Genomic DNA, 25,111 nt, shown 5'->3' with positions numbered 1-25,111 from the left:
GGGTTTCAAACAGAGATAGTAGGCCCTGTTGAAAGCCAATGGGCACAGGATGGGTATCCTAGGAGTGTCCAGAGTACTTGTCTGCTGTGGTTGGACTCTTCCTTGCACATTAGTCTAGAAAAACAGCTACCCCAAGACAGGCTCCCTGAAGCCAGGGTGAGGGAGGGGAGGCAGGCTTGCTAATTCAGTGAGTATTAGATCCAGAGGTGTGATCGAGCTCCTCAGTCATATCTAGGGGCCCCTAAACATGGGAGAAATGCCTACTGAGTATTCCTACTAAAGGACAGTGGCTCAGTTATTGACCAAAGCAGTAGCTACTGCTGGGAGTGAGACACGATTCTGAATCTTTGCATTACTAATGTATTTTGTGGCATTGTTCACTTCTTTTGGTTTAAATTTACACAATATTACTTCGAGCTGGTACTGTTCTGAACATTTAAAAATATTTATTCACATAGTCTTTGTAAAAACCTTGTATATAAGCACAATGATTAATTGCCTTTTATATTTGTGGAAATTGAGGTACAGAGTGGTTAGATTTTGCCCCCCAGGTTGTATAGCTGGTAGGCAGCACACTGGGAACACTGAGGCATCTACCTCATAGTAGATTTGATGCTCCTGGCAGTCCTAGGGGGCTGATGCTATTATCACAACAATTCATGGAGAAGGAACACAAAGCTAGGGGTTCTCCAGCTTCTGTTGGTAAGTAATTCAGCTTGGGTCTCATAGCTAGTGAGAGGTTTGGGGGTTGCAGCCTGTCTACAAAATCAACTGTACTCGCCTCCCTCTTTTCTGAGAGTGGTGGATTCTCTTAGTCATTTTTTATTCCTTGCTGAGACAAAATACCTGATGTCCAAAATTGGGAAAGGAAAGGTTTATTTCTTACAGTTTTGGGAGGTTTCAGTCCATACTCAGTTGGCTCCAAGGCAGGGTGGCATGGCGGGGCTGCAGTTCTTGGCAGCTGCAAACAGCAAGTGGAAACTGGCAAGAGAGAGAAAGAGACACACACACCGTTGTCCTGCCATTACATTGTATCCTGGCTTCAGCCCTAGGCCAGTGTAGCAGAGACATCGTCAATCTAAGCGCCAGACAATGAACCAATCACAAATGCACAATGCAAATGCATGAGGCCTGGGGGCCACCGACATAAACTATGACATGGATGAACAGAATTGCCTCTTAAAATGTTTGATACTTAGGTCAAGCTTGTGCCATTGTCATTCTGATTCCTAATGACTAATTTGGGCTCATGGCTTACAGCAGGGCTGAGTGAGACCCTATGGTCATTTTTCAGAGCCATGAGATCTGTAAGGTGGCAAGATGAGCATTTGCAGGGAACAGAATTACACTTGTGCCAATGGACACGGAGAATTTGTTCACAGAGTCCCCGGTTGACAAAGGCCATCACTGGGATATACTAAATAAATGAAACGTCTTATTGCACAATGGAAAGATCACATGTTTTAAGTCCTGGTGGGTCTGAGTTTGTATCCCACCCTAGGTATTCACTGGCTTGCATGGCATTTCTGTCTCCTCATGTGCAAATGCTGATGACAGCACTGACCCTCCTGGCTTGAGGGAGGATGGGGCACAGGGCAAGCAGCCCAGGGAGGTGCTGGTTCCCTTTCCTTTCTTGTTTAGAATCTTAAGTGAGCTTAGAAAGAACCTGTCAAGAGCTCCCTTGGTGGGGTATTGGGCTGGTGAAAACAGAGCTGTGCCAGCTTCTCTATACCCTGTGCTCCGGAAAGCAGAGACTTCCCTGGCCAGCAGCGCAGCCTGCTGAGCCCGCTGACGCAATGGCTCGGGCAGAAGGCCCAGCTCTGCCTGGCCCTTCGCCTGATCTGCCGGAGCCAAAATGTGGGAGCCTGGAGCCCTGGCTAGGGAGGCGCAGAGGGCTAGGGCTGCCTGTTTTCCTCAGCCGAGGCCTGACCTCTTTGTGCTTAGAGGGATACTGAGATATTTGTTGAAGCAAAATGGGGGGTACCAGTGCCAAATTTCTCTTCCTCATTCCACCTTGATGGCTTAGTTTTTATGCTATGGGGTAAAGACAAATGAGAAATAAAAGGCAATCCTGAGAAGCCACCAAATTGGCTCTTTGTCCTCTGTGCCAGGGCTGGAAAGGGGCCAGGAAGCAGCTTTGCTCGGCTTTTTGTGTTCTTTAGAGGAGAGTGAGGAACTCCAGTCTACAAGTGTTTCTAAAGCATTTTCTCTCCTCTCCCATTCTGGCTCAGGTTTTCAGAGGGACCTGGAGCATATGTTCCGGACTGATTTGCATTTGCACACTTTCCTGCATCCATTATCTCACCTCATTACGGCTTGGAAGGGGAAGCAGAGCCCAATGTGGCAGCCGCATGCGCCTTCCTGAGCCCTGCGGTGAATTGTCCCAAACGGTAAATGAAACAGTTGCAAGGGCCGGCCAGGTGCCTGCGGGAAGGCGGGCATCTCCGGGCCCAGACCCAGCAATGCCTGGCCAGTGTCGAAGGCTCCAGCTGTGCCCAAGTCACGTGTTCCAGTAAGGCAGCATCCAAGGCTTGGCATCTCTGTGAATGATGATCCTACCTGAACTCAAAGTGTCTACAGGAGGCCCTGGGGACCCCACATCTCTGTCCTTCTGAGCAATCAAGCAAATGTTTCAAGTAAAGCAACCCCCTCCCTCCTCAGTCATGGGAAAAGGTTCAAATTGACCATTTCTTAAAACTAAGGATGGTCAGAGAACTATTGTTTAATTCTTAATGAAAATGATGTAAGGAAGAGCCTCCATTATCAAGAATTAAGTGCTTATATAATCTCATTAAAGCACAGATATAGAAGTGAGCAGATCTCACTATACTTCCCAGCAGCCCTGCCAAGGAGGCATTTATCCTTAAGTGCCTGTGTCGACATTGCCTTTGATCCTTGCTGTCTATTTCTGTTGGTTCCTTTCACTTTCTGGAGTGGAGATCTGGTTTCTAGACTGGGCTCTGTCACTTAGCAATGTAAACATGAACAAACTACTTCACTCCCCCGGGTTTCAATTTCCTCATCAGTTGTGCAGATGGCACCATAATGACTCAGTTATGTTGTATAGGTTTGCTTTGAAGACAGAATGACCCAATAATACCTGCCAATGCACTTTTATGGTGATAAAGTGCCACACAAAAAGTGCAGTGGTATTTCAGCACTGATAAAGGCCTTCTTTCTTCTTGCCTGTGAAAATTGCCTATTGATTATCTATTGAATCTCTCTGTTGAAGTAATCTGAAGTAGCTCTAGGTTTGCTGTAGACAAAGCATGGTGAGGCTCCCAGCTGGTCTTTGAGACAACTACAACAACAAAAAAGTGGAGGTGTGGGACTCCTCAGAAACATAAAGTGCGGGAAGGAAGCAAATCCAAGGCTTACTGAAGAAAGGCTGTGAAACAGGTGTTTGGTGATTGTTCTTTCCTTCCTACAGTGGAGCAGTTGCCAACCTGCCTAATGGTTTCAAGGAGAGCAGAGGGAGGCCGCAGCTGGGAGAACATAAGGAAGATGCTTGAGAATGTGCAAGAGGCTGGTGCAGGCAGCTCCAGGCCCAAGGTGCAGCTCAGGCTCAGGATGAGAACATCACTGCCTAGGTTCTGATGGCCACTTAGCAGAACAGTTGTCAGGCCTGCTTTTCACCCCAAATTCTGTGAGAAAGGTTCCCCAGGAGGTCTATGTTCTAGCTGCTCTAAATTTTTGTGGTTCACAGTGCCATTTGCTTTAGGGCAATTTGACAAGAAATTGCTAGACTCTAGAACACACAGTACAGAAGAGTGAAGTGGATTGGAAAGTAAAGTCAGGCATCAGGATGACAACAGTTTATCCTCATGGAAAGAAATATCCTGCCAACTGTTCCTATAACTTTCCTTTCAAACATCCCCTCATTACCATTTAAAAACACGTGCTTATTCAGCTGTTCTCTGAGTCGGCCATTTGGCAAAGTAAGTTGGTAGTATCACCCCTTATATAACCCCTTATGCCCTAGCTGGGATCCTTGACAACCCCGGACTTGGAAGGGAGTGGACAAGGAGGAAGAGGGAGAGGGCTGGCTCCACTGTAGAATTTGGAAGCTGTTAGCAGTAGATACTCAATGGAGAATGGACATGCAGTGGGAGATGCCAGGAAATGGTTGAAAACCAGGAGACCAGGTAATTGAAAGTGACCATCCTTTATACTTTGACACTGTTTAGTTGAATTAGTTGAGAAAAGGATACATACTAGCTCTGAGAGTACTATACCCTTTCTGCTTACTCTACCCATGATCATTGTCTTGAGTTTTCCAGGCAGGGGCTTTGATTTAACAGTAGTGATTTAACAGTTGTCCATTGACATGACTTATTGTAAAGCTAATGGGTTTAAATGTGACTTTAAACCCCAGGATTTAATCAGTTGAGCAAATGATTTCTACTTGCTGTGATGTAGTTTTGACAATGGCTGCTGCTTGGAGGGGGCAGAATTATTATGCACAGAAGCTCTGTCATAACCAGAGAAAGAGAAGAGAGTGCCCAGAAACAAACCAGATGTGGGGTGTAGATTGGGCTATTGGTCAGCATTGCGTAAATAGCAGAGTTTCTCTTGAATGTAGTGGGGAATGTGAGCCCAGACCTTTACTCTGCAGTCTCTGAGGAGGAAAAGTCAGTCATGTTTAAAAGTTTCTGGTTCTGAAGAGCATGGAAATGAAAATAACTGGAAAAAAGTAAACATGCTAGAAAATAATGAACATGTCTGGTTCAATCCAATAGCAATTTTCTTGTCTCTTGTTTCTTTGAGTGAGATACACATATGCACTTGAACAAAATACTCTGCAGCAGTGCTTCATATGGTCTGTAAATAATTAACATCAAGATCTTGATGATGAGAATAAACACTCAGGTACTTTTTCTGGTCCTAAACTAATATGTTATTATCTTGTGGAGAGAGCAGCTTCCTGTTGGATTGCTGAGCTATTCTCATTATTATATTTAAGGCACAGTGTTTAGAGATTTACTCCTTTTTATAATTAGCTGGCTGTTTAACTCCATTCTTTCCTTTAGTAACACATTCACTGGGAGTCTGAGGGTAATGTGCTGCTTATTGAGCAAAGGACCATTTAGAGTTAGGTCATAACATTTTTGTGAAATGAATAGAAATTGGAATCTTCTCCAGAGATTACCATGAATTATGTCTGCATAAATATGACACAAAATTCAAATGACTAGCCTACCTACATTGAAACATGTTTGTGAAAGTTTCAGCCCATCAAAATGCAGCAACCTCAAGGTAGGTCAGATATCTCAAATTTTTGAAGCCTTAATAGGCAGTTTTAATATAGAAGAAGTTTTAATATAAGCTTCTAGAGGTCAAATTTTAGTGTTAACATGGTACCATCTTGGAGATTTGATTTTCAGAAAGAATATATGGGGGTGTTTGTGTCATCTCTATTGTTACCCTCAACAGTTTCCTCAGAGGAAGACACATATTTGGAGGTTGTTATTATATAGCAAGTATTACTCAGAAATGTAGTTATTTGGCAAGAAACAAAGGTCTCATTGAAACTTTGAATAGTTAGCCACATCTGCCTCCATTTTCCACATAGAAGTTTGGAAGTGGAGGAAGGGCAGACCAGAATGATTTCCTTGGGTCGTGCTCTGTGAGTGCACATGTATTTGAGGGAGGATGATGGCGAGGCAAAGTGAAGAGCACAAGCATTTCCCGGGGTAGAACTTCCTGCCCCGGCCTTGTGCCCTCTGCGGTGAAGCTGGGCCAAACACAGAGCCAGTGAAGTTTCTTTTTGAGTTAGCCTTTGGAATTTGAGGTGCGTGTAAGCATTGGAATTGCTCTTTATCCTAAGCTATTGGTGCTTAGATTTTAATGCCAGGGCCTCTTAGAATTATGGGTCAAAATAAAGAAATTCTGATTAGCAAAAGACACCATAATCAAGTGCAGGGAAAATTAATGAAATGGGAGAAAGTATTTGCAAAGCATGTATCCAATGGAGGATTAATATCCAAGTACATTAGGAATGCAGAAACTCAGTAGCAAGAAAGATGATAAAAAATGAGCAAAATGCCTGAGTAGACATTTCTCGAAAGAAGGCATACAGATAAATAACAGGTACATGAAAAAAATGCTCAACATCACTGATCATCCAAAAAGAATTCAAAATGCACTAGCATCTCACACCTGTTAGACCAGCTACTACCAAAAAGATGAAGGCTAAGTGCTGCGAATGATGTGGGGAAAAGGGAGTCTTGCATTGATGGGAGTATGAACTATGACAGCCATTATAGGAAACAGAATGGTGTTCACGAAAAAAATAAAAATAGAGGGACCCTAAGATCCTGTAGTCTTGTATCTGAGTACATTTCTAGTATTTGAAGAGGCTTGTGCATCTCCATGTGCTCTGCAACATTACTCACAAATTGCTAAGACATGTAGTCAAGCTGGGTCCATGGATGGATCAAGGATAGATAAAATGTGATATGATATTAAATATAATTATATGTTATATTATATATGCTATATTATATTTATATATAAACTATATGTATTGCATGTATATTTGTCACTGTCAAATTACAGTTGCATTTCATGGTTATCATAGTAAATAATATATTATACTTTGAAGTTTATTGAATGTAAAATTTAAATATTCTTATGCCACCAAAAACATATGTAGTAACTATGTGAGGGTAATAGTATGTCAATCGGGTGGATAATAGTAAGTATTTATATGTGTGTCAATTTGTGATATTGAACCTTTTAAATATTTACAATTTTTATTTATCAATTATATATCAATAAACCTAGGAGGAAAACTCAAGGATATTGTGATCTTACGTTAGAGCTCCAATTTACAGAATGTGGGGGTTTCATTAATGTTATTTTAAATGTTTCCTGTGTTTTAGTATGTGATATATTGTGTTTCAGTTTACGAGATACTAACATATGTTGGCCTTTGGAAATTCTATTTTCTTAGTGTTTTTGTGTAGCAGCTTGGGGAGCTTGATGAGTAAAAAGATGTACCTTTGTATTATCTGAATAATCTTTACTCTTAAGTTTAGAAAGAACAGCATATTTTATTTTGCTTGGAGTGACTCACATGAATTAATGGTCTCAAAGATTCTTGTGAAATTTTCATAGGAGTTGGAACCACATTTATTCATGAAAAAGATGAGAAATATAATATGGTGGGCCAAAGCCACACATTATTTACCATGTCAATGTGCTCATGACACAGCTTCAGTAAGTTTTCATTTTTGCTATTTGCAGAGCTTACTTTCCATTGCTGTAACTCCAGCATTCTAGGAAAAAACCATTTATGTTAAAGGTGACATTGCTCTCTTTTGGAACATGTACTTGGCAAGGAATTTGCTAGCCAGACAGGTGTTTATGTCAGTGTCAAATTGCAGTTGCTAATTTTTTGTTTCTGCTTATGGGAATAACTTAAGCTATTAGACATTAATAAGCAGCATGTAACTTCTTATAGCCTTTCCTATATTTAGATAGTCTGAAAGAAATACCAGCCATTATTTCAAGGATAACTTCCTATTGCTCTATCCTTGCTACAAACTTCAAATGGCATGAGTTTGTAGGTAACTTGAGATGCATATATTGATGACACTGCAAACTCTTTATTGATGCAGAAAATAATTGGAACCTCTTATGAGAAAGAAAATTATTGAATAACCTATGGGTGAGTTGATTGTTGATATATATATCACATATGTATGTTTATGTATATATATCTATAATATATATTTATATATATGTTTAGGAAGGAAAAAATTCAGAGGGATAACTGAAGGTTAGTAAGAAAGGTAGGAGGTTTACGTACAAACAAAATAATATACCTGGAAACTGAAACAAAGGAGTTGGATAAATTCAGCAGAAATCAGTACGACAGGCAAAACAAAATAAATATGTCAATTTCCAAGGTGAAGACAAACTGGAAATGTCAATTTCTACAAGAAATTATACCTCTATAAGAAGAGGTATAATTAGGGGAGAAGCGATTATCAGTTTTCAATGGCAGTGGTACCCTGGAGTGGAAAACCTGGTCCGAGCTGGAGAGAAGCTTCACAGTCATTCAGACTGCTCATCCCAGAAATGAGGACCCACAGCATGGCTCGACTCTGCGGGTTGCCTAGGGAGTGACTCTTGGGACCTCCATCTGTGTTTCTTGGCCTGTTGCATATTCAGGTGCTTATAGACAACAAATAAAAGATTGGAGATTTATCATTGTTTTAGGCCCTCACGGTGCAAACAAGCCAGAAGTCAGGATTGTACTCCAAGGGTGGAGTATAAAAGTTTGAAGCAGGGTCTAGGAAATGCTCCTCTAGAACCAGGTTCTGAAGGTGGAAGACATCATGGAAAAGATGTTTGGGAAAGAACAATTAGTCAAAATTTCCTACAGAAAGACTGTAGCTTAGGGTCTGTGTGGAAATTCCTAGGGCACTCAAGTGCCAGGTAGAGGTTGGAGTTTGGATGACACCAGTTCTGGGGTTCATGATGCAAGTGCTCTCTGTACCTGTAATACACCTAACAGATATGAAGGAGACCTGGGACAGACTCACGGCTGTCTAGTGTGATACAGTGTTACATCAGAAGTGTCACTTGTCTTGGTTACTCTGAGTGGGGAACTAGAAATTTTATCTTGGTAAGCTTGAGGACTCCACCTAAAACCTCGAATAATATCAGAATAGGTTCTGGGACGTAGTTAATTCAGTGAGTTGGTTAGAAGCCAGCCGTGGTATTTTGAGAGTCTGAAGGCTTGTCAGGGGGAAGTAGGGATGATGATGGTAATTAAAAGACAGTGACTTCAGGGGTTGACTCTGACTTTTCGGGGTCTATGTTGGAGAACTGTGTTCTACTCTTGGGTTGCAGAGTATCTTCTGTAACTCAAATGAAAGTCTCTGTGAGTGTGGCTGAAGGTAAGCTTTCTGTGCTTCTTAGCATTTCTCTGCAACCTTCCCTGGTCAGGTCATCTGTTTCACCCACCAGCCTCTTGCCTAGAGAGAGTGTCTGAGAGTGGCTGTAATGTGCACTGCTTAATAAAATGTAGGAGGCTCTAGGAACTGATTAGGACTGCTTTTGAAAGAGGTGGTTTCAGGGGCAAGAATGCGAAGTGGTTGGTGCATTCACACTTCACTTTGACACACACTAGTTCTGTGATCTTGGGCAAGTGTGATCTTCAAATCTCAGTTTCTCCACCTGTAAAGGGGATGTCATAAAATTCCCTCTGTCATGGGACTCTGGAGATTATTAAATTAGGTCATGCATAAGAACAGCTTAACACTGTGTGCCTACCAAAGATGCAGATGTCTGGTGTCTATCAAGAGCCTTTAGATAGACGCTCTGGAGAGTATCTCTGACTGTCAATCAGTAACTACGACCCCCTTCATCCTGAAGAAGCCAGATCAATCATCAACCATTATTCCCTGATGGCAGTTCAGGGTACTTCTTCAGAGGGGGGAAGTTTAAAGGCTGCTAAGTTAAATAGAAATACTATAGGCAATCAGATAGGGCTAGACCCTCAAAAGAACCAATGCAGAAGACCAGATATCTTGCAAATATGGTGGAGACAGACACCTCCCACTGTGGTTCTGACCTCAAAATAAAAGATAAAACAAATTCACACACACTCTAAGAGTAGACATGAGGGATTGGTATTCGAAATAGGTATAAATCACCTTAAGGAAGCCACAGGGAACCACTAATCCAATCCCTATAGGCAAATGCCCTGCTTGCTATAAGACTCACTTCCCTATTTATCCTGATTTAATCAGTTTTACCTGAGCAATTACACTCATAATCTTATTGGTTGAGCATAATTCTGCCCACCTCATGCCCACCTTGCAGCTGCCTCACCTTGTGGTTTTGCTCCATAAAAATCTCTAGAAAAGGCAGGGTCCTTGGTAACCCACTCAGGTTACTTTTTCTCAGACAGAAGCTTTCTTTCTTTCAATAAGCATATTATGCTCTTAAAAAAATCCCAGATTGACATTGTAAAAGATCACTTTGGGAAAATTTGTTCAATTAAATGTTGCTGTTGTGATTTCTGGTGAGTGTGGGATCTGGACTTGATCGTTCCTTTGGAATTCTGAGCCCTGAAGTGCAGTGGATCTTGAGCAGTGACTTGCTTCTCAGAATATAACAGGAGAGCATTTCTAAAGTGTGTTAGCTAGCTTGTTCTTGCTGAAACAAAATATCTGACATCTACATCATCAAAGGAAGGAAGGTTTAATTTGGCTCACAGTTTCGAGGTTTCAGTCCATGGTCTCCTGGCTCCAAGACATCATGATGGAAAAACACAGTGGAGTAAAACTGCTCACTTAATAGGAGCTGGGAAGCAGAGCCCAGGGAAAGAGCACAAGAGAAGAAGGGACCAAGGATCCTCCAAGGTTGCATTTCTATGACCCACCTAGACATACCCAGAAGAATTCTTCACTAATTACCTAGGCAATTCCCAAGCCAGTGGAACTGACTGTTAAGATTAACCATCGCATCAGGCCAATAACTCAAATCTCCATGAACTCAGAAGGAAGGAAGAACATGAACATAAAAGGTAAACTCAGCTCTACCTTCAAGGAAGTGAAGACTGCGTGTGCCTTTTAGGCTCTGAACCCTGGAATTCTGATCCCAAACATTAGTTCACCATGAGTCCAAGCAAGGAGATCTCTGTGTATGGGCACCAGTAGGAACAAAAGTATTGGAGTGTTTAGGGAGAACCCAGAGGCCAGCAGTACACGAATGCACAGGGTGTAAATTACTGCTACCTAGTATGGGAAGTACTTCAACAGACCTCTGTGAGATGAAGGCACAGTATTATTCCCCGCTGCCAGTCATGGTTGGAAGAGCTGATATTGTGGGGTAGAAGATGAACTGTGGGGTCCAGAAGGCATTGAACACCCAGAGAGGGGTGAGAATGACAGTGGCAACCAATAGCAGCGTTTGCTATTTGTTTGATACTTTGTAATGTGCTTCATGCTGAGGAGTTAAAAAAAATGACTCTTCTATTAGAGGAGACCACAGTATTTGTGTTTTTGCTTTAGAAAAGGAATTATATTATATATTAAGTTCTTCAATTAAGGGCTGGATAGGTAGAAGAGAAGCCTCAAGGGTTGGAGTTTTAAAGAGACAGTGTGCAATGGAACATTTTATTTAAGTAGGCATAGATTTTCTGGGAGACAGAAGAGAGGAAAGATGAAATGAAAGGGGGAGAGAGGAAGGGGAGCTAAGGCCTGTCTTGATATATGTGTCCTGGGGCATACTAGGAACTTTTTAATATTCAACTTTTATTTGTTTTTTTGTTTGTTTGTTTGTTTGTTTGGTCTTTTTTTTTTTCTGTTTTAATACCTTTCCTGTTCTGTAAACTGCAGTAAGGTCTGGTACGCATCTAAAGGCCTTGGTGAGCTGGTGCGGCGGGTGTTTGCACAAGGCACAGGAGGTGATCTGAGTCCCCTGACTGGGTTATGTGGCCATAGATGCTGACAGCTGAGAATCAGACCTCCACCAGCTCTGCGTGCACACAGACAAGAATTAGGAGAAGAAATAGCAGCTCAGAATAGTGCCAGTTTCTTAGATGTTTCTTTTGTTCATCACATAAAGATGGAGAAAGAGGTATTTTAAACACTGAAATAAAGATAATTTTTGACAATCTTTTACCATGACTGCTTCCCCAAGCACTTAGTAACTGTTTTCTTTTATAAGACAGAAACCCAACTGAGGGAGACATTCAGCAATCACTGTCAATGAATGGGATGAGCTGACACTGTGCAGCTGTAAAGAGCTCCGTTTCTGCTGACATTCTCTGTGGTGAACCTTTACGTCTGGGTTCCTTAGAAGTTCATGAGTGCCCTCTGCTCAGAGATCCCAGTTGCCCCTGTTCTATTAACACTCATATGATCTAGAAGCAAATTACTTTACATCTTGGATTCTCCAGGGACTGTTTAACAAAGTAGCAACAGGAACATGAATAAAATACTTCTGGTCTTTTCAGGTTGTTTATTTATTTGTGGACACAAGAGAAACTTGTTGTCATTTCTTTATATCATCCCATGCCCTTGGCTTACCCTTGGTTTCAAGTGCTACATTCAAATGTCAGCCTCCCCAGTTCTCCCTGTGGTCAAACAAGGCTTCCTCCCCATTTCCAGTCCCTTTGTGATCTGCCCTGTTTTCCACTTCGAATGAGATCAATGGTTGTGGTGGACAGAAGCTCTTGGTTGCAGTTCCTCAGAGAATGTGACAGGCAAGGCCAGATAATCACCAGACTGGGGTTCTGTAATGGAGGAGCTCACAGCTGGGTTCTTCCAGAGCCTGAGGACTGTTGTGTGTCAGAGGCTAGGAATGAACAACTGAGAGATCCAATAAAAAATGGAGAAAGGTGTTATGAGCTCTACATTGTCTAGACTACCAGTGGCACTAGTTCTGAAGTATATCCAGTTCTATTTTACTACTACGACTGAAAAGAAAAGATAATTAACTGCAACCAGTAATGACACGAAGTCACACATTATATTAGTTACTTCCTTGTTGCTGGACCTCTTAGAGAATACCTGCATCTTAGTGGAGGAGAGGTTTATTTTGGCTCATGTTTTCAGTCTGTAGTTGGCTGACATCAAAGTAGAAATGGCAAAGTTGGAGGATCTGGTAAAGAATAGCTGCTCATGGTGTGGTAACCAAAATATACAGAGAGGAGGGAGGAGCCCAAGAGGGTGGGAGATACACTCTTCCACGTCATAGCCCCAGGGACCTCCCTCTTCTGATCAGGCGCTACCTGACGATCCCACATTCAGCTGTTACAGACCCAGTTCCATGTATTTACCACTTAAAAATATAGAGATCGTTATGTGATTCAATCTTCAAAACAATGCAACTTGGATATTATTTTATGTATCAGGATATTTAGGACTTCTACAGAATATGATAGTGTTTTCTTTTACTCGCTACTTCTAGTAGTGAGTAGCTGACTTATATTTAGAGACTTAAGATGATTCTTCTATAGCCGTTCTTGAATATCTGCAAATCTTTGGTAGATTTTTCACATTTCTTTTTCAAGCACTGCCTTTTGATTATTTAACATAAAATTTAAAAGTTAAAAATAAAAGAGCATCTCACCCAGAACTGTATTTAGATTGAATTTCCAGCTCAGTTATAATTTTCATTAAGTATATGAGATGCATAGGAAGTCAAAGATAGAAACCAAACAGATTATTCCACCAAGTCATGAGAAGTAGGGTAAGACTCCATCACAGTTTCCCAACCACCCCCAACCACCCTCTGCATCGTATTGTATGATAGAATACAAAACTGAGATGGTATAAAATATATTCAGTAAACAATAAATCTTTTTAAATAAAGAAGAAAGAAAATACTTCCCACGGTCACCCATTTTTCATTTCTAGGGACAGAGAGTGGTTGGGAATTAATTTTAAATTAATTGTTTAAAATATCGATAAGTTACTTAAACATTTGTAGTAAAATAATGGTGATGTATGAATTGTTAAGGTAAGCATATAGCAAAAGAAAGAGCACAAGTGTTGGAAGAGAGGAAATAGAAATATACTGATGTAAGTTTCATATACTATGTATGAAATGGTATAAAATAATTTATAGATTTAGTTTGTAAACTCTAACACAATCACTAAAGTTAGCAAAAAAAGAACAATTATAGAACAATAAAAACAGTTAATGTATTATTATTACTATTATTATTATTAATTTTTGGTACCAGGGATTGAGCTCATGATCTCACGCCTGCCAGGCAGGTACTTGTGCCACTGAGCTAAATTCCCAGCCAAAACACTGTTAATTTCAAAGAAGTATAAAAATGGGAAAAGGAAATAAATAAAAATCAAAGAACAAGATAATAGATTTAAAATATCTCAGTATTCCATTAAGTGTAACTGATGAAAATTCCCAGATAGAAAGACAAATATTGCCAGATTGGATTACAAGAAAGCAGACCTGAGGCCATATCCTGCCAACAAGACACGCTTTTACAGTGTAAGGACACAAGCAGGTTAAAAGTAAAGGACAGAGCAAAAGTTCCACGCTAACATTAATTGAAAGAAAGAGTAGCTACAAAACTTTGGATTTTAGAGACAATAGATTTTAGAGAAAAGAATATTATCAGAGTAAAAGATAGCTATTTCCTAATGATCAAGTTTGTATGACTTACAGAAATAGTACCAAGTTAAATTTTTGTTATTCTTAAAGATAATGAGATAGACTATTTCTCCAAATGGAGATAATTTTTCTAACTTGTCTGACTATACAATGAAAATGCATTATCTATGTGACAGCAAATGTATTTGGTTTCATTGTTGACTTGTTCAGCAGCTCTAACATGCCATAAAGGAATCTGGTTATTTTCATATTTCTGTTCTGCCATACCCAGGACATCAGCTGGTCCTCAGACTTCCCACCCTATGAATACAAGATGCTGCCAACATTCTAGGAAATGTATCTAGATGTCCAACATATAAAAAGAGGGATAATTTATGCCCAGTTATCTTCCTTCTAAAATACCAGAGCATTTGTCCACCTATAAAGTAAACCAAACACTTGCAATTACACTGTTATTACCATAATTGACTTGTATCAGTGTTTTACAAACTTTTCCTGCAAAAGAGACAGATGGCAAATATTACAGTTTTTCAGGTTATGTGTCCACAACTAATTATCTCAACTATTTTAGCATGAAAACATCCGTAGACCATATATATAAAATGAATGGAATATTTGTAGCACCTTTTCATTGACAAAAATACGGGGCAAGATTTGCACCCCTGAGTTAGACTAATCAGCCGAAGCGAGTTGGATACTTCAAATTTCATGCTCTCTGTAACAAAGTCGGAAGGAATAGCCATTGGATAAGCATTTAGCAGTATCTGCTGTATACTGTAACCTCATGTCCTCCACATTACCTGCAGTTATTCGGTGCTCAAAAGACATTGATTGAAAGGTGAGTGACATGCGCAGCAGTAGGGTAAATGAGCACCTTGGGACACCACCCCAAGCTGTGATGGTTTGAGGCTCTGGGAATTGTTTTTACCAGCTCTCACACTTTTGCCTAGGGCCTCGAAACCTTTTGAGATAAGATTTATTCTCATTTAAAGTTTTTGCCTGATGCAACATAGGTGACCTGGCAAGGCACCAGGTGAGAAAAAGAGTTCATGGGATCAAAGTGACATTCCTACTTCCCTAGAACGGCAGCGCTGGCTTCCTCCTCTCCTCTACATCAAAGTTTCACAGAGGCAGCAGCAACACAAATAATAAATTAAAAGGAGAAAGATCAATCATGGGACTATATGTTTGAAAAGCTGAATTACAATGTTAAGAAGATAGAGAATGGGAGGCTTTTTTTAAAACCTAGAGTTATATTTCTTCTTCCCTCAGTTAGTGAACAGAGTCCTGTTATTTCTGAAAATGCATTTATTTCTGAACTGAATGTGTACATGCTGTGAAAATATGTGGGTGCACCTGCTAAGATGATTCACTTCCCCAGAGCATCCAGAATTGGGAGAGTCACGGCACTACAACTAATTACAGGTTTGGGGTCCTCCTTGATGCGGTGAGTCCTGAGGCAGGAGGGCACCTTTCTCAAGCGGTGACAAATCATTTCTCAGCTTTTAAATGACTTCATTACTAGAATAAATTCTAGGAAAGGAAACCTCAGGGTCAATTATGAAAATAGTTTGTTATACAAGTAAAGGCTTTAAGGAGTATTACCATTGATTTTTAACAGAAACGGAAAGATAAATTTCAAATATGCAGTCTAGGGCCAAATTATTTACCCCCAGTGTAAGACTTACTATTATTATTTTTTTTTTTTTTTAGCAATAAGCAGTTAAGATGTAGAGACTCAATGGCTTTTGCACTGAGTTCAAATTTCAGCTGAATATGACCTTTGTTAAGTTGATTTAACTCTCCAAGCCTCCGTTTATGTGTATAGCGGGTGTGACAATAACACCTACCTCACAGATAAAATAATTTCATCTTTGTAAGTGACTTCACACAGGTTGGTCATTGCTTCAGGGCAATGACACTGACTGAAATGCTGGAGAAAGGAGTGGGACACCCCCCCCCAATTGTTGTAAGGCTGTACAGAGCTAGGTATGGTGTCCAGGGTTAGACATTCTATTTCCACCTAAGCCTGATTCTTCTTAGTAAGCTTCTAAAAGATGAGAGTTTCATACACAGATAAAAAATCTAGAGACTGTTTCCCACTCAGATGCTTCTATTTGGTCCTTCACTAATAAGGTCCACCGAGATAAGATTCTAGGAGCTACAAAGGTGGGTCCCACTTTGAACCATCTGAACCAAACTAATTTGTGTTAGGCTTTAAAGATTTTATTTGTTTACATTTTCTTTTCTCATAGTTGGACCAGCTCAGGAAAAGTATTCCTGAATCTGTGTTTTAATCCAGGGTAAACACTGGTTTTTCCTCAGACTGTAATAGGAAGTATGAGCCAATTTGGGGGAATGTTTTGAGAAATAACACAAGCATTATTGTTAAACATTGTATAGAATGTTAAATTCTATGATCTGATAAATAATAAATATTCATATACTCTAGAGTCTTTTAATTTCAACTTATTTACTGGAATCACATTCATTTACATGAATAAATATATATTTAGTTACTTGAACACATGGTTTTCTTCAGGCCATGATGGCTATTTTAGTTACTTTTTGTATTTTAAATTCATGTATTTACCCTAACCAGTGCTTTGAGGATTTCCTATGTGTTTTTCCTTTCCAGATTTTGCTCTTACAGCTTGTTGAGTCAGTATTGTTTCTTTCACAGCGCCATGGTGGGGAGACTCACAGTAGTTTGCTGAAGCCATCAAGATGTTGTCCTTCTCCTTCGGCTTAGTCTGTTTCTGCTGCTTCAATAAAACACAGCAAACAGTAGTTTATAGGTGATAGTTATGTCTCTGGTGGATCTGGGCTCTAAGGATCTCTAGACTCACCTTTGCTGGGCCCGTCTTTCTCTTGATACAGGAAGAGGAGAGGGAGTCAGAGAAAACCAGTGCAAAGCTAAAGTACTTTGTTACCGGGATTGCAGGAGGAAGCTGTGCAAAGTCACCCCCCAGAATGGGGCACTGGAGCTGGAGAACTGCAGAATCTGAGTTGGCAGTCCTGTTTTGTGGGGTAGGGGCCCTGTTTCCGTCTTTCTGGGGGGGGGGGCGCTTGATTGATTGGATACTGGGCTTGTTGCTAGGGGTGTGGTCTTGTGATCCAGTGGGGGAATTGGAGTAGGCATGGCAACCTGCACAGGAGGGCGGGCGCTGCCCGCACAGAGGCACGTGTCAGACCACACAGTCAGCTTCAACCCCCAAGACTGCTTGGACACTGCTTGTTGCTCACAGCCACACAGAGGCTGCTTTTTCCTACCTTCGAAAAGGACCCAATTTCTATAGTAGAAATGCACTTCTCGTGGTTCTAGAGGTTGGGAAATCCAAGATAAGCTGCCAGGAGACTGGGAGTCTGGGGAAAGCTTTGTTTCTGTTTCAGTGTGGCGCTTTCCTGCTGTCCTCTCAGGTGGTGGAGGAGGGGGGTGGGAAAGGCTGGTACACCCCATCCCTCCCTTACTCGGAGCACTGACCTAGTCAGTGAGTGAGGAGTACTTGTGACTTTATCATTCCCCCAGAGGCCCCCGCTATTAATACTATCACGTTGGATTTTGGCTCCAATTTTGTGAATTTTGAAGTGACACACTCATTCAGGTGATAGCATTTGTCCTTCTTGAAAGTAATATTAATTCTGAGGTTCGATGTGATTCTTGGTATAGACCAACGTGCTCCATAGTGTATTCTACAAGCTACCTTTAGTTCCTTCTTTCCCTTCTTTTATTAATAAGTTGCTGATGGAAAGCTGAAGTAATACGCAGATATGAAGTTTTAAAACACGGATGGAATAGGGAAAACTTGCATGTAGGATCAGGGCAGACAGGGTAAAGTGCCTGAGTGTCAGTGCCAAGCCTCACCATTTATTGATGGTTTGACATGGACAGTCCCCTCATGTCTCTCAGTTTTGTCTATGAAATGAGAATAATTTTAACACCCACGCCGTGGGCCAGTTGAGAAGATCAAGTTAAAATCTTGGGCTGAAACTGCTTGATAGTATTTCTTTAACAACACTGGGCTCCATATGCTCATGATTGTCCCTAGAGAGCTATATAGTAACCCAAAATACCTATTACTTAAGGTGATACTTCCCCAGTATGGTAAGGAAAAACTTTCTCCCCAAGAATTGAGTTTCCTGTCAATAGGAATGTGGTATCCCTACCCTCACAGAGATAGTAAATTGTAGAATATTACTTGCTCTGATTCCCTCTGTTCTCTTCTTTCCCCTTAGATTTACAGTTATAAGATCTATATATATATTTGTCTATATAACTATCTGTATCATCTATATCTATGTATTTGCCTTCTCTTTTCTCAGGCTGGCTTTTCCAGTATCATTAAGTATCAGACTTGAGATAATAGTTCCTTTTCAGTAATTCTTTTCCTTGATGGAATGTTTCTAGCTAAATCGAATAAATTCAGGATTGGGCTTTTCTTTAATCAATTTTCATGTCTCACTTTGTTACTGATGTATCAGTGGCATTTTGTTCAGTCTGCAATAATCAACTGTGTAGGACAGGAAATTGCAAAAGGAACACGAGTCATGACTATCGAGTCTGTCATTAATTTGTGCCTGTGGGGTTCATGCCCTGTGGCGGAGCCCAGGATTGGGCGTGGGGTCTCCCAGGGGACCTGACATATCACTAGCCCAGTAGTCTGCCTCTTTCCAAGGATGAGCCTGGCTTTTTGAATGCTCTGTTCTTTCCTAGTTTTTACCACTGCTCCATGTTTGCATGAGTTATTATTTTCTTTAATATTTGGAGCTATTTAGACTCTAAACAAGAAATTCATTTGAATAGGTTTATCTATTTGCTGATGTTTTTATGCTTTAATTTAGTCAATAAAGGCACATGGATACTCTATGTTGTGTTAGACCTTTTATAATGTATTAAAATATATAAATATAAAAATAAATTAACTTAGCTAACACCTTAATTTTTTTTCCATGTTCCAGGTACTTTGCTAAGCACTGGATATGTATATTAAAGTCACACAACAACCTTATTCACACAACAACTCTATGAGGCAGACACAGTTTTCTCTATTTTTATAGCTGAGAAAGTAAGACACAGTATTTAAGAAACATGCTCTGCAACACAGAACTAATCTATTGTTTTCTTTATTAAGGAAAAGTGAATTGAAGGACATGACTCCCCATTACTGATGCTGGTCAGTGTATTCCAATCACATAATACCGTAGTATGATTAGGGCACATGGTATGATTAGCTGCCCTTCAAGAGAGTGATTATTTGTACTGGTGCCCATCTCAGGGCCTGATCATGAAGTGGGACCTCGGGTCCAGAAGTGGGATCATCTTAGTCTTTCCATGGGCTTCTCTTACTTGAACTTGGACTCATGAGTACCATGGTACAATTTAGACTGCTTTCACCTGGAGGATCTACTATGTTTCCCTTTTATAGCATACTCTAGGACTGTGCACCTGGACCAGGGTTCCAAAAGAGTTGTTCTGAGGACAGTAATAATGATAATGCTGATCAGAATAATAGCTAATATTTACTGAGCATTCTTCTAACAATTTCAGTGTTTTGAATATATTAGTTCCAATTTTCTAGCATCATATCACACACACATACACACATATGAAATATTCAGACAAGTATAAAATAAGTAATTTTTTTAAATATGATTAAGTAAAGAAATTGTTCTAAGAAATTGAGGGGAAGTCTTGCAGCTAAGCTGGGCTCAGAAGTGTTAAAGGAAGATTAGGACCTTAAGGATAGCATGGGCCAGGCCTGCAGAGGTGACCAGAAGAGTTTGGACTTTATATTTGCTGAGAAGAGACCTCGAGAGCAGGAGCACCCAGAAGCACTGAGATGGGCAGTAGTGAGACAGGCAGAGGCCCCCTGCAGTGAGGAAAGGGAGCCTGGAAGACAGCAGGGACGGGGCTGTTGAGGAAAGGATGCTCCATGTCAGGTACCTGCGGGGACTACTGGAGAGACAGAGCGAGCTCAAACTGTAAGTTTAGACCTTAAAAGAATGCAGAATGGAGACACAAGCTCAAACATCTGTAATACATCGATAATTTTCAGTTCTACAAATATTTATTAAGCACTGACTAAGGGCCAGGGATTGTCTTAGGAGCTGGGGATTTAGCAATGCAATAAAGCAAGCAAAAGTCCTGCTTGTAGAGGTTACTCAGAGAAGATAATTAAGTAAAATACAATATTTGGTGTAGTAATTACCAATAAATGCAGCATTTATAGCAGGAAAGGTGATAGTGTGTGTGTGTGTGTGTGTGTGTGTGTGTGTGTGTGTGAAAGGACTTGCACTTTTAGACTGAAAATGGCCCCTCATCATTAGAGAAAGTGCTGTTTAGTAAAATTGTAAAATAAAAGAAGTGAAAAGGGGGAACCACGCATGGGGTGTAGGTGGGAATGCTTCATAGCAAATGCAGAGGTTTAGAGGCCAGATTGTTCTCGGCATGTTCAAGGCATGGCAAGGAGGCTATTTTTATAGCTAAAGCACAGAAAACCAAGGGCAGAGTGACAGCAGAGGAGATCAGAGAAGTCAGCACAGGAAGCCAATCACACAGAGCCATGTAGATTTCACTAGGAAACTTTACTTTCGCTCTGAGTGATATGGAAAACTAATGACGGCCTTGAGGTAACAAGAGTTGGCCTATATTTTAATAGGATCACTCAGGATGCTTTGTGGAGAATAAAAGAACAAAGGAAAAAGCAGATCTATTCAAGAGCTATGCAATAAGCCAGCTGAAGCATAGTGGCTTGGATCAAGTGAAACAGAAGTGGTGTGTGGCAGCCAGATTCTGCATATATGAATAGTTGAAGGCAGTCAAAATGTTTTAGTTACAGTTTCAGTACAGGGTGCGGGATGAGGACGGTAGTCAAGGATTCCTGTGTATTTAGCCTAAGCATTTGAAAGAAGACAACTACTCTGTGCTTTGGTGAGAAGTCTGGGGAGGGCAGTGTCTTCCTCACTTTCTCATCGGTGGGATAAACACCTGATACCCACAGTTTAAAGCAGAAGAGGTCTATTTTGGCTTAAATTTTCAGTTCAGGGTCAACTGACTCCAATGCATAAATGACTTTGTAGAAAGGGCCATCAGAGAAAAGCTGCTAGTGTCATCGTGGCTAGGAAGAATAGCTAAGGGAGGAGCAGGAAGTGAGACGCACCCTTTCAGGTTTCTCCTCCACTCACCTACCTCTACGTAGGCCCATTTCCTGGCAGCAAGTCAGCTATGAACTCTATGATGGACTTACCTACTGATGAGCATACTATTCCCATGACACAATCAGCTTCTACATACATGTGGCTTTTGGACAACACTCCAGATCTAAGCCATAACAGACAAAAAGTCAGCAAAGAAATAGCGTAATGGAATCAAACCTGTGAGCAAATGCACTTAGTAGATGTCTACAGAGTGTTCCATGTAACCACAACAGAATATACACTCTTCCAGCTGCATATGGGACAGTCTCCAACATAGACCATATAATAACCCATAAAACATTCTTAAGTAAATGCAAAGGCATTTAAATTATCCCATGCATACGTGGAAATCAAATAGCAACCTTCTGAACAATCAGTGGGTTACATGTGAAATTAAAGAAGAAATTAAGCAATACCTACAAAGTGCAGATACAGCATACCAAAACTTATGGGACACAATGAAAGCATTCCTATGAAGGAAACAGATAACAATAAATTGTCACATCAAGAAAACAGAATGAGCACAAGTGAACAACCTAATGACACATCTCAAGCTTCTAGAAAAACAAGAGAGGAAATTAAAATATTAGAGCAGAAATTCATGCAATTAAGACAAAAAAATACAGAGAATTAATGAATCAAAGAGCTTGTTTTTTGGGAGAACAGACAAAATTGATAAACCTCTAGCCAACCTTATCAAGAAAAATAAAGAGAAACTGAAATTCATGCAATAAGGACTGCAAAGAGAGAGATCACTATAAATCCCATGGAAATTCAGAAGATCATGAATACCTACTTTCAAAATTTTTACTCATATAAGGTGGAAAACAGAGGAAATGGACATATTTCTGGAAATGTATGAACTACCAAAGCTCAAACAAGAAGATATAACAATTTTGAATAACCCAATATAAACTAATGAAATTGAAAACATGATCAAAAACTTACCACCATCACTAACAACAAACCCAAGTCCTGATGGATCCATGGTTGAATTATATAAGAAATTTAGAGAAGATTTGATGCCAATATGTCTTAAACTCTTGAATGAAATTGAAAGGGAAGCAATCCTCCCTAACTCATTCTTGGAGGCAAGTATGACTCTTATACCAAAACTAGAGAAAGACTCAACCGAAAGGGCAAACTATAGGCCAGTCTCACTAATGAACATTGATAAAAAGATTCTCAATAAAATACTGGCAAGTAGAATGCAGCAAATCATCAGGAAGATTACACATCATGATCAAGTGAGATTCATTCCAGGAATGAAAGGATGGTTTAACATTTGCAAATCAATAAATGTAATACACCACATCAAAAGAACCAAAAACAAAAACCACATGATCATCTCAAAAGATGCAGAAAAAGCCTTTGATAAGTCCAAAGAAACTTGGAATAGATTGTATCTACCGCAATCTGATAAAGGCCATCTGTATGATAAACCAATAGCCAACAATATAATAAATGGACAAAAAAATGAAAGCTTTTACTCTAAAATCAGGAACAGGACAAGGATGTTCACTATCACCATTCCTAATCAATACAGTTCTTGAAGTATTATCCAGAGCAATTAGACAAGAGAGAATTAAAAGGAATAAAGATAGGAAAGGAGGAAGTTAAATTACGATTATTTGCAGATGAAATGCTACTCTATATAGAAGATTAAAAAAAAACTCCATCAAAAGACAACTAGAGGTAATAAATTCAGCAGTGTAGCTGGATACAAAGTCAACACTCAAAAATCAATATTATTGTACACAAACAACAAACTCACTGAGACAGAAATTATGGGAATATCACAATAGTATTTAAAAAATGAAATACTAGGGGCTGGGGATTTAGCTCAGTGGCATAAGCACCTGCCTTGCAAGCAGGCAGTCGTGAGTTTGATCCCCGGTACCGATAAAAAAAGGAAAAAGAAAAAAAAATGATTCACAAAAAAAAAAAAAAAAGAAAAAGAAATACTTACGAATCAACCTAATCAAGAATGTAAAAGACCTATATGCTGAAAATTATACTATTCTAAAAAAGGAGATTGAAAAATATATTAGAAAATGGAAAGATATTCCTTGCTCTTGGTTAGCAGAGCCAACATTGTGAAAATGGCCATACTCACTAAACTGTTATAGAGATTTAATGCAATCCCAATCAAAATACCATTAACATACCTTCCGGATCTAGATAAAACACTTCTAAAATTCATTTGGAAACAGAAGAAACCTAGAATAGCAAAGTTGATTCTGAGCAACAAAGACAAGGCAGGAGGCATCTCAATCCCTGACTTGAAACTATACTACAAAGCTACTGTGAAAAAATCAGTATGGTATTGGCAATAAAATAGATCTGAGGATCAATGGAACAGATTAGAAGATGTAACCACAACTACAGACACTCAGCCACCTTATATTTGACAAAGGAGCTAAAAATGTCCACTGGAAGAAGGGTAGCTTCTTCAATCAGTGGTGTTGGAAAAATTGGCTTTCCACATGCTGAAGACTGAAACTGGACCCATGCCTATCACTATGCACTAAACTAAAGTCAAAATGGGTCCAAGATCTAAATATTAAAACAGAAATATTAAATCTACTGGAAGAAAGGTAGGTAGAAATCTTGGGGACATAGAGCTAGGCAGAGAATTTATGAACAAAATGTAAACCAAACAGGAAATAATTCAAAGATTCAACAACTAGGATCTCATGTTATTAAAAAGTTTTTGCACTTCAAAAGAAATAACCAACAAAGTGAAAAGAAAACCCACAGAATGGGAAAGAATTTTAGCCAGCAATCCCTCAGACAGAGGACTTATATTCAAAACATATAAAGAATTGAAAAACATCAAACCTTCCAAAATTCATACACCTTCTCCAAAAATGGGATTCTGAGATGAACACACATTTCTAAGATGAAGATATGCAAATGGCAAATAAATACATGAAGAAATGTTCACCATCAATGGTCATTTGAAAAATAAAAATTAAAATATTATTGAGATTTCATCTCTCTCTAGAAAGAATGGCTGCCATCAAGAAATCAACTGATAACAAATATTGGCAAGGCTTTAGTGAAAAAGGAATACTGCTCCACTGTTGATGGGAGTGGACCATAGCAACCATTGTGGAAATCAGTATGGAGATTCCTCAAAAAGCTAGAATTGGAAGTTCCAGTTGATCCAGCTATTCCTCTCCTGGATGTTTTGCTAGAAAAATTGAAAGGGTCATGTCACAGTGATATATGTGCACACATGTTTATACTATCACAGTTTGTAATAGCTAACCTTAGAAGCAACCAAAATGCCCATCAACAGCAGAGTAGATTTTTAAAAAGTGGTATTTCTTTACAATGGAATATTACTCAGCTATAAAAAGGTTGATCTTGAGGCTTTTATAGGTAAATGGAGGCAACTTGGGACTATCTTTATAGGTGAAATAAATCAGGCTGATATTTGTAAATATCACATTGTCTCTCTAGTGTAAATAATAATAAAATTTGAAAGTACAATAAGATTTAAAATGTATAATAAATATTGTAATAATGAAAGGGAAGGAAAATGCTCTGTATGTATGTTTAAGTGTGTAAGATATATAACCATAGTACTAAGTTTTTGTTGGGTTATTGAACAAAATGGTTTGTACTGTCATTGTTTGATTTTCTACTTTTTGTGCTTTGATTTTGTAACTTGAACAATTCTAAGATGATAATATGTAATTTATCAACTAGTAATTTCTTACTGTTTTTTTGAAATTTTTTAGTATTTCTACCTTGTTTTCTGTTTTGCTTTTTTTTCTCTCTCTAAAAAAATCTATTGTTG

At 39.6% G+C, this 25,111-nt stretch overlaps 1 protein-coding gene across 1 annotated transcript; it reads right to left on the bottom strand.

The window, feature by feature from the left end:
* Positions 1-16,550: 16,550 nt before the first annotated feature.
* Positions 16,551-17,566, bottom strand: LOC111757810 (uncharacterized). Its single transcript, XM_023566446.2, has 3 exons — positions 17,255-17,566; positions 16,956-17,159; positions 16,551-16,871 (listed from the first exon to the last, which is right to left on the bottom strand). The coding sequence occupies exons 1-3, from the start codon at positions 17,564-17,566 to the stop codon at positions 16,701-16,703; spliced, it is 687 nt and encodes a 228-aa protein (XP_023422214.1). The 3' UTR covers positions 16,551-16,700.
* Between the last annotated feature and the right edge of the window lie 7,545 nt (positions 17,567-25,111).

The sequence above is a fragment of the Cavia porcellus genome, unplaced genomic scaffold (genome assembly GCF_034190915.1).
Source record: "Cavia porcellus strain 051 isolate PalLab524CR breed Dunkin Hartley unplaced genomic scaffold, mCavPor4.1 scaffold_19, whole genome shotgun sequence".
NCBI classification, from domain to species: Eukaryota; Metazoa; Chordata; class Mammalia; order Rodentia; family Caviidae; genus Cavia; species Cavia porcellus.
This window is presented reverse-complemented; position numbering and strand designations above follow the sequence as displayed.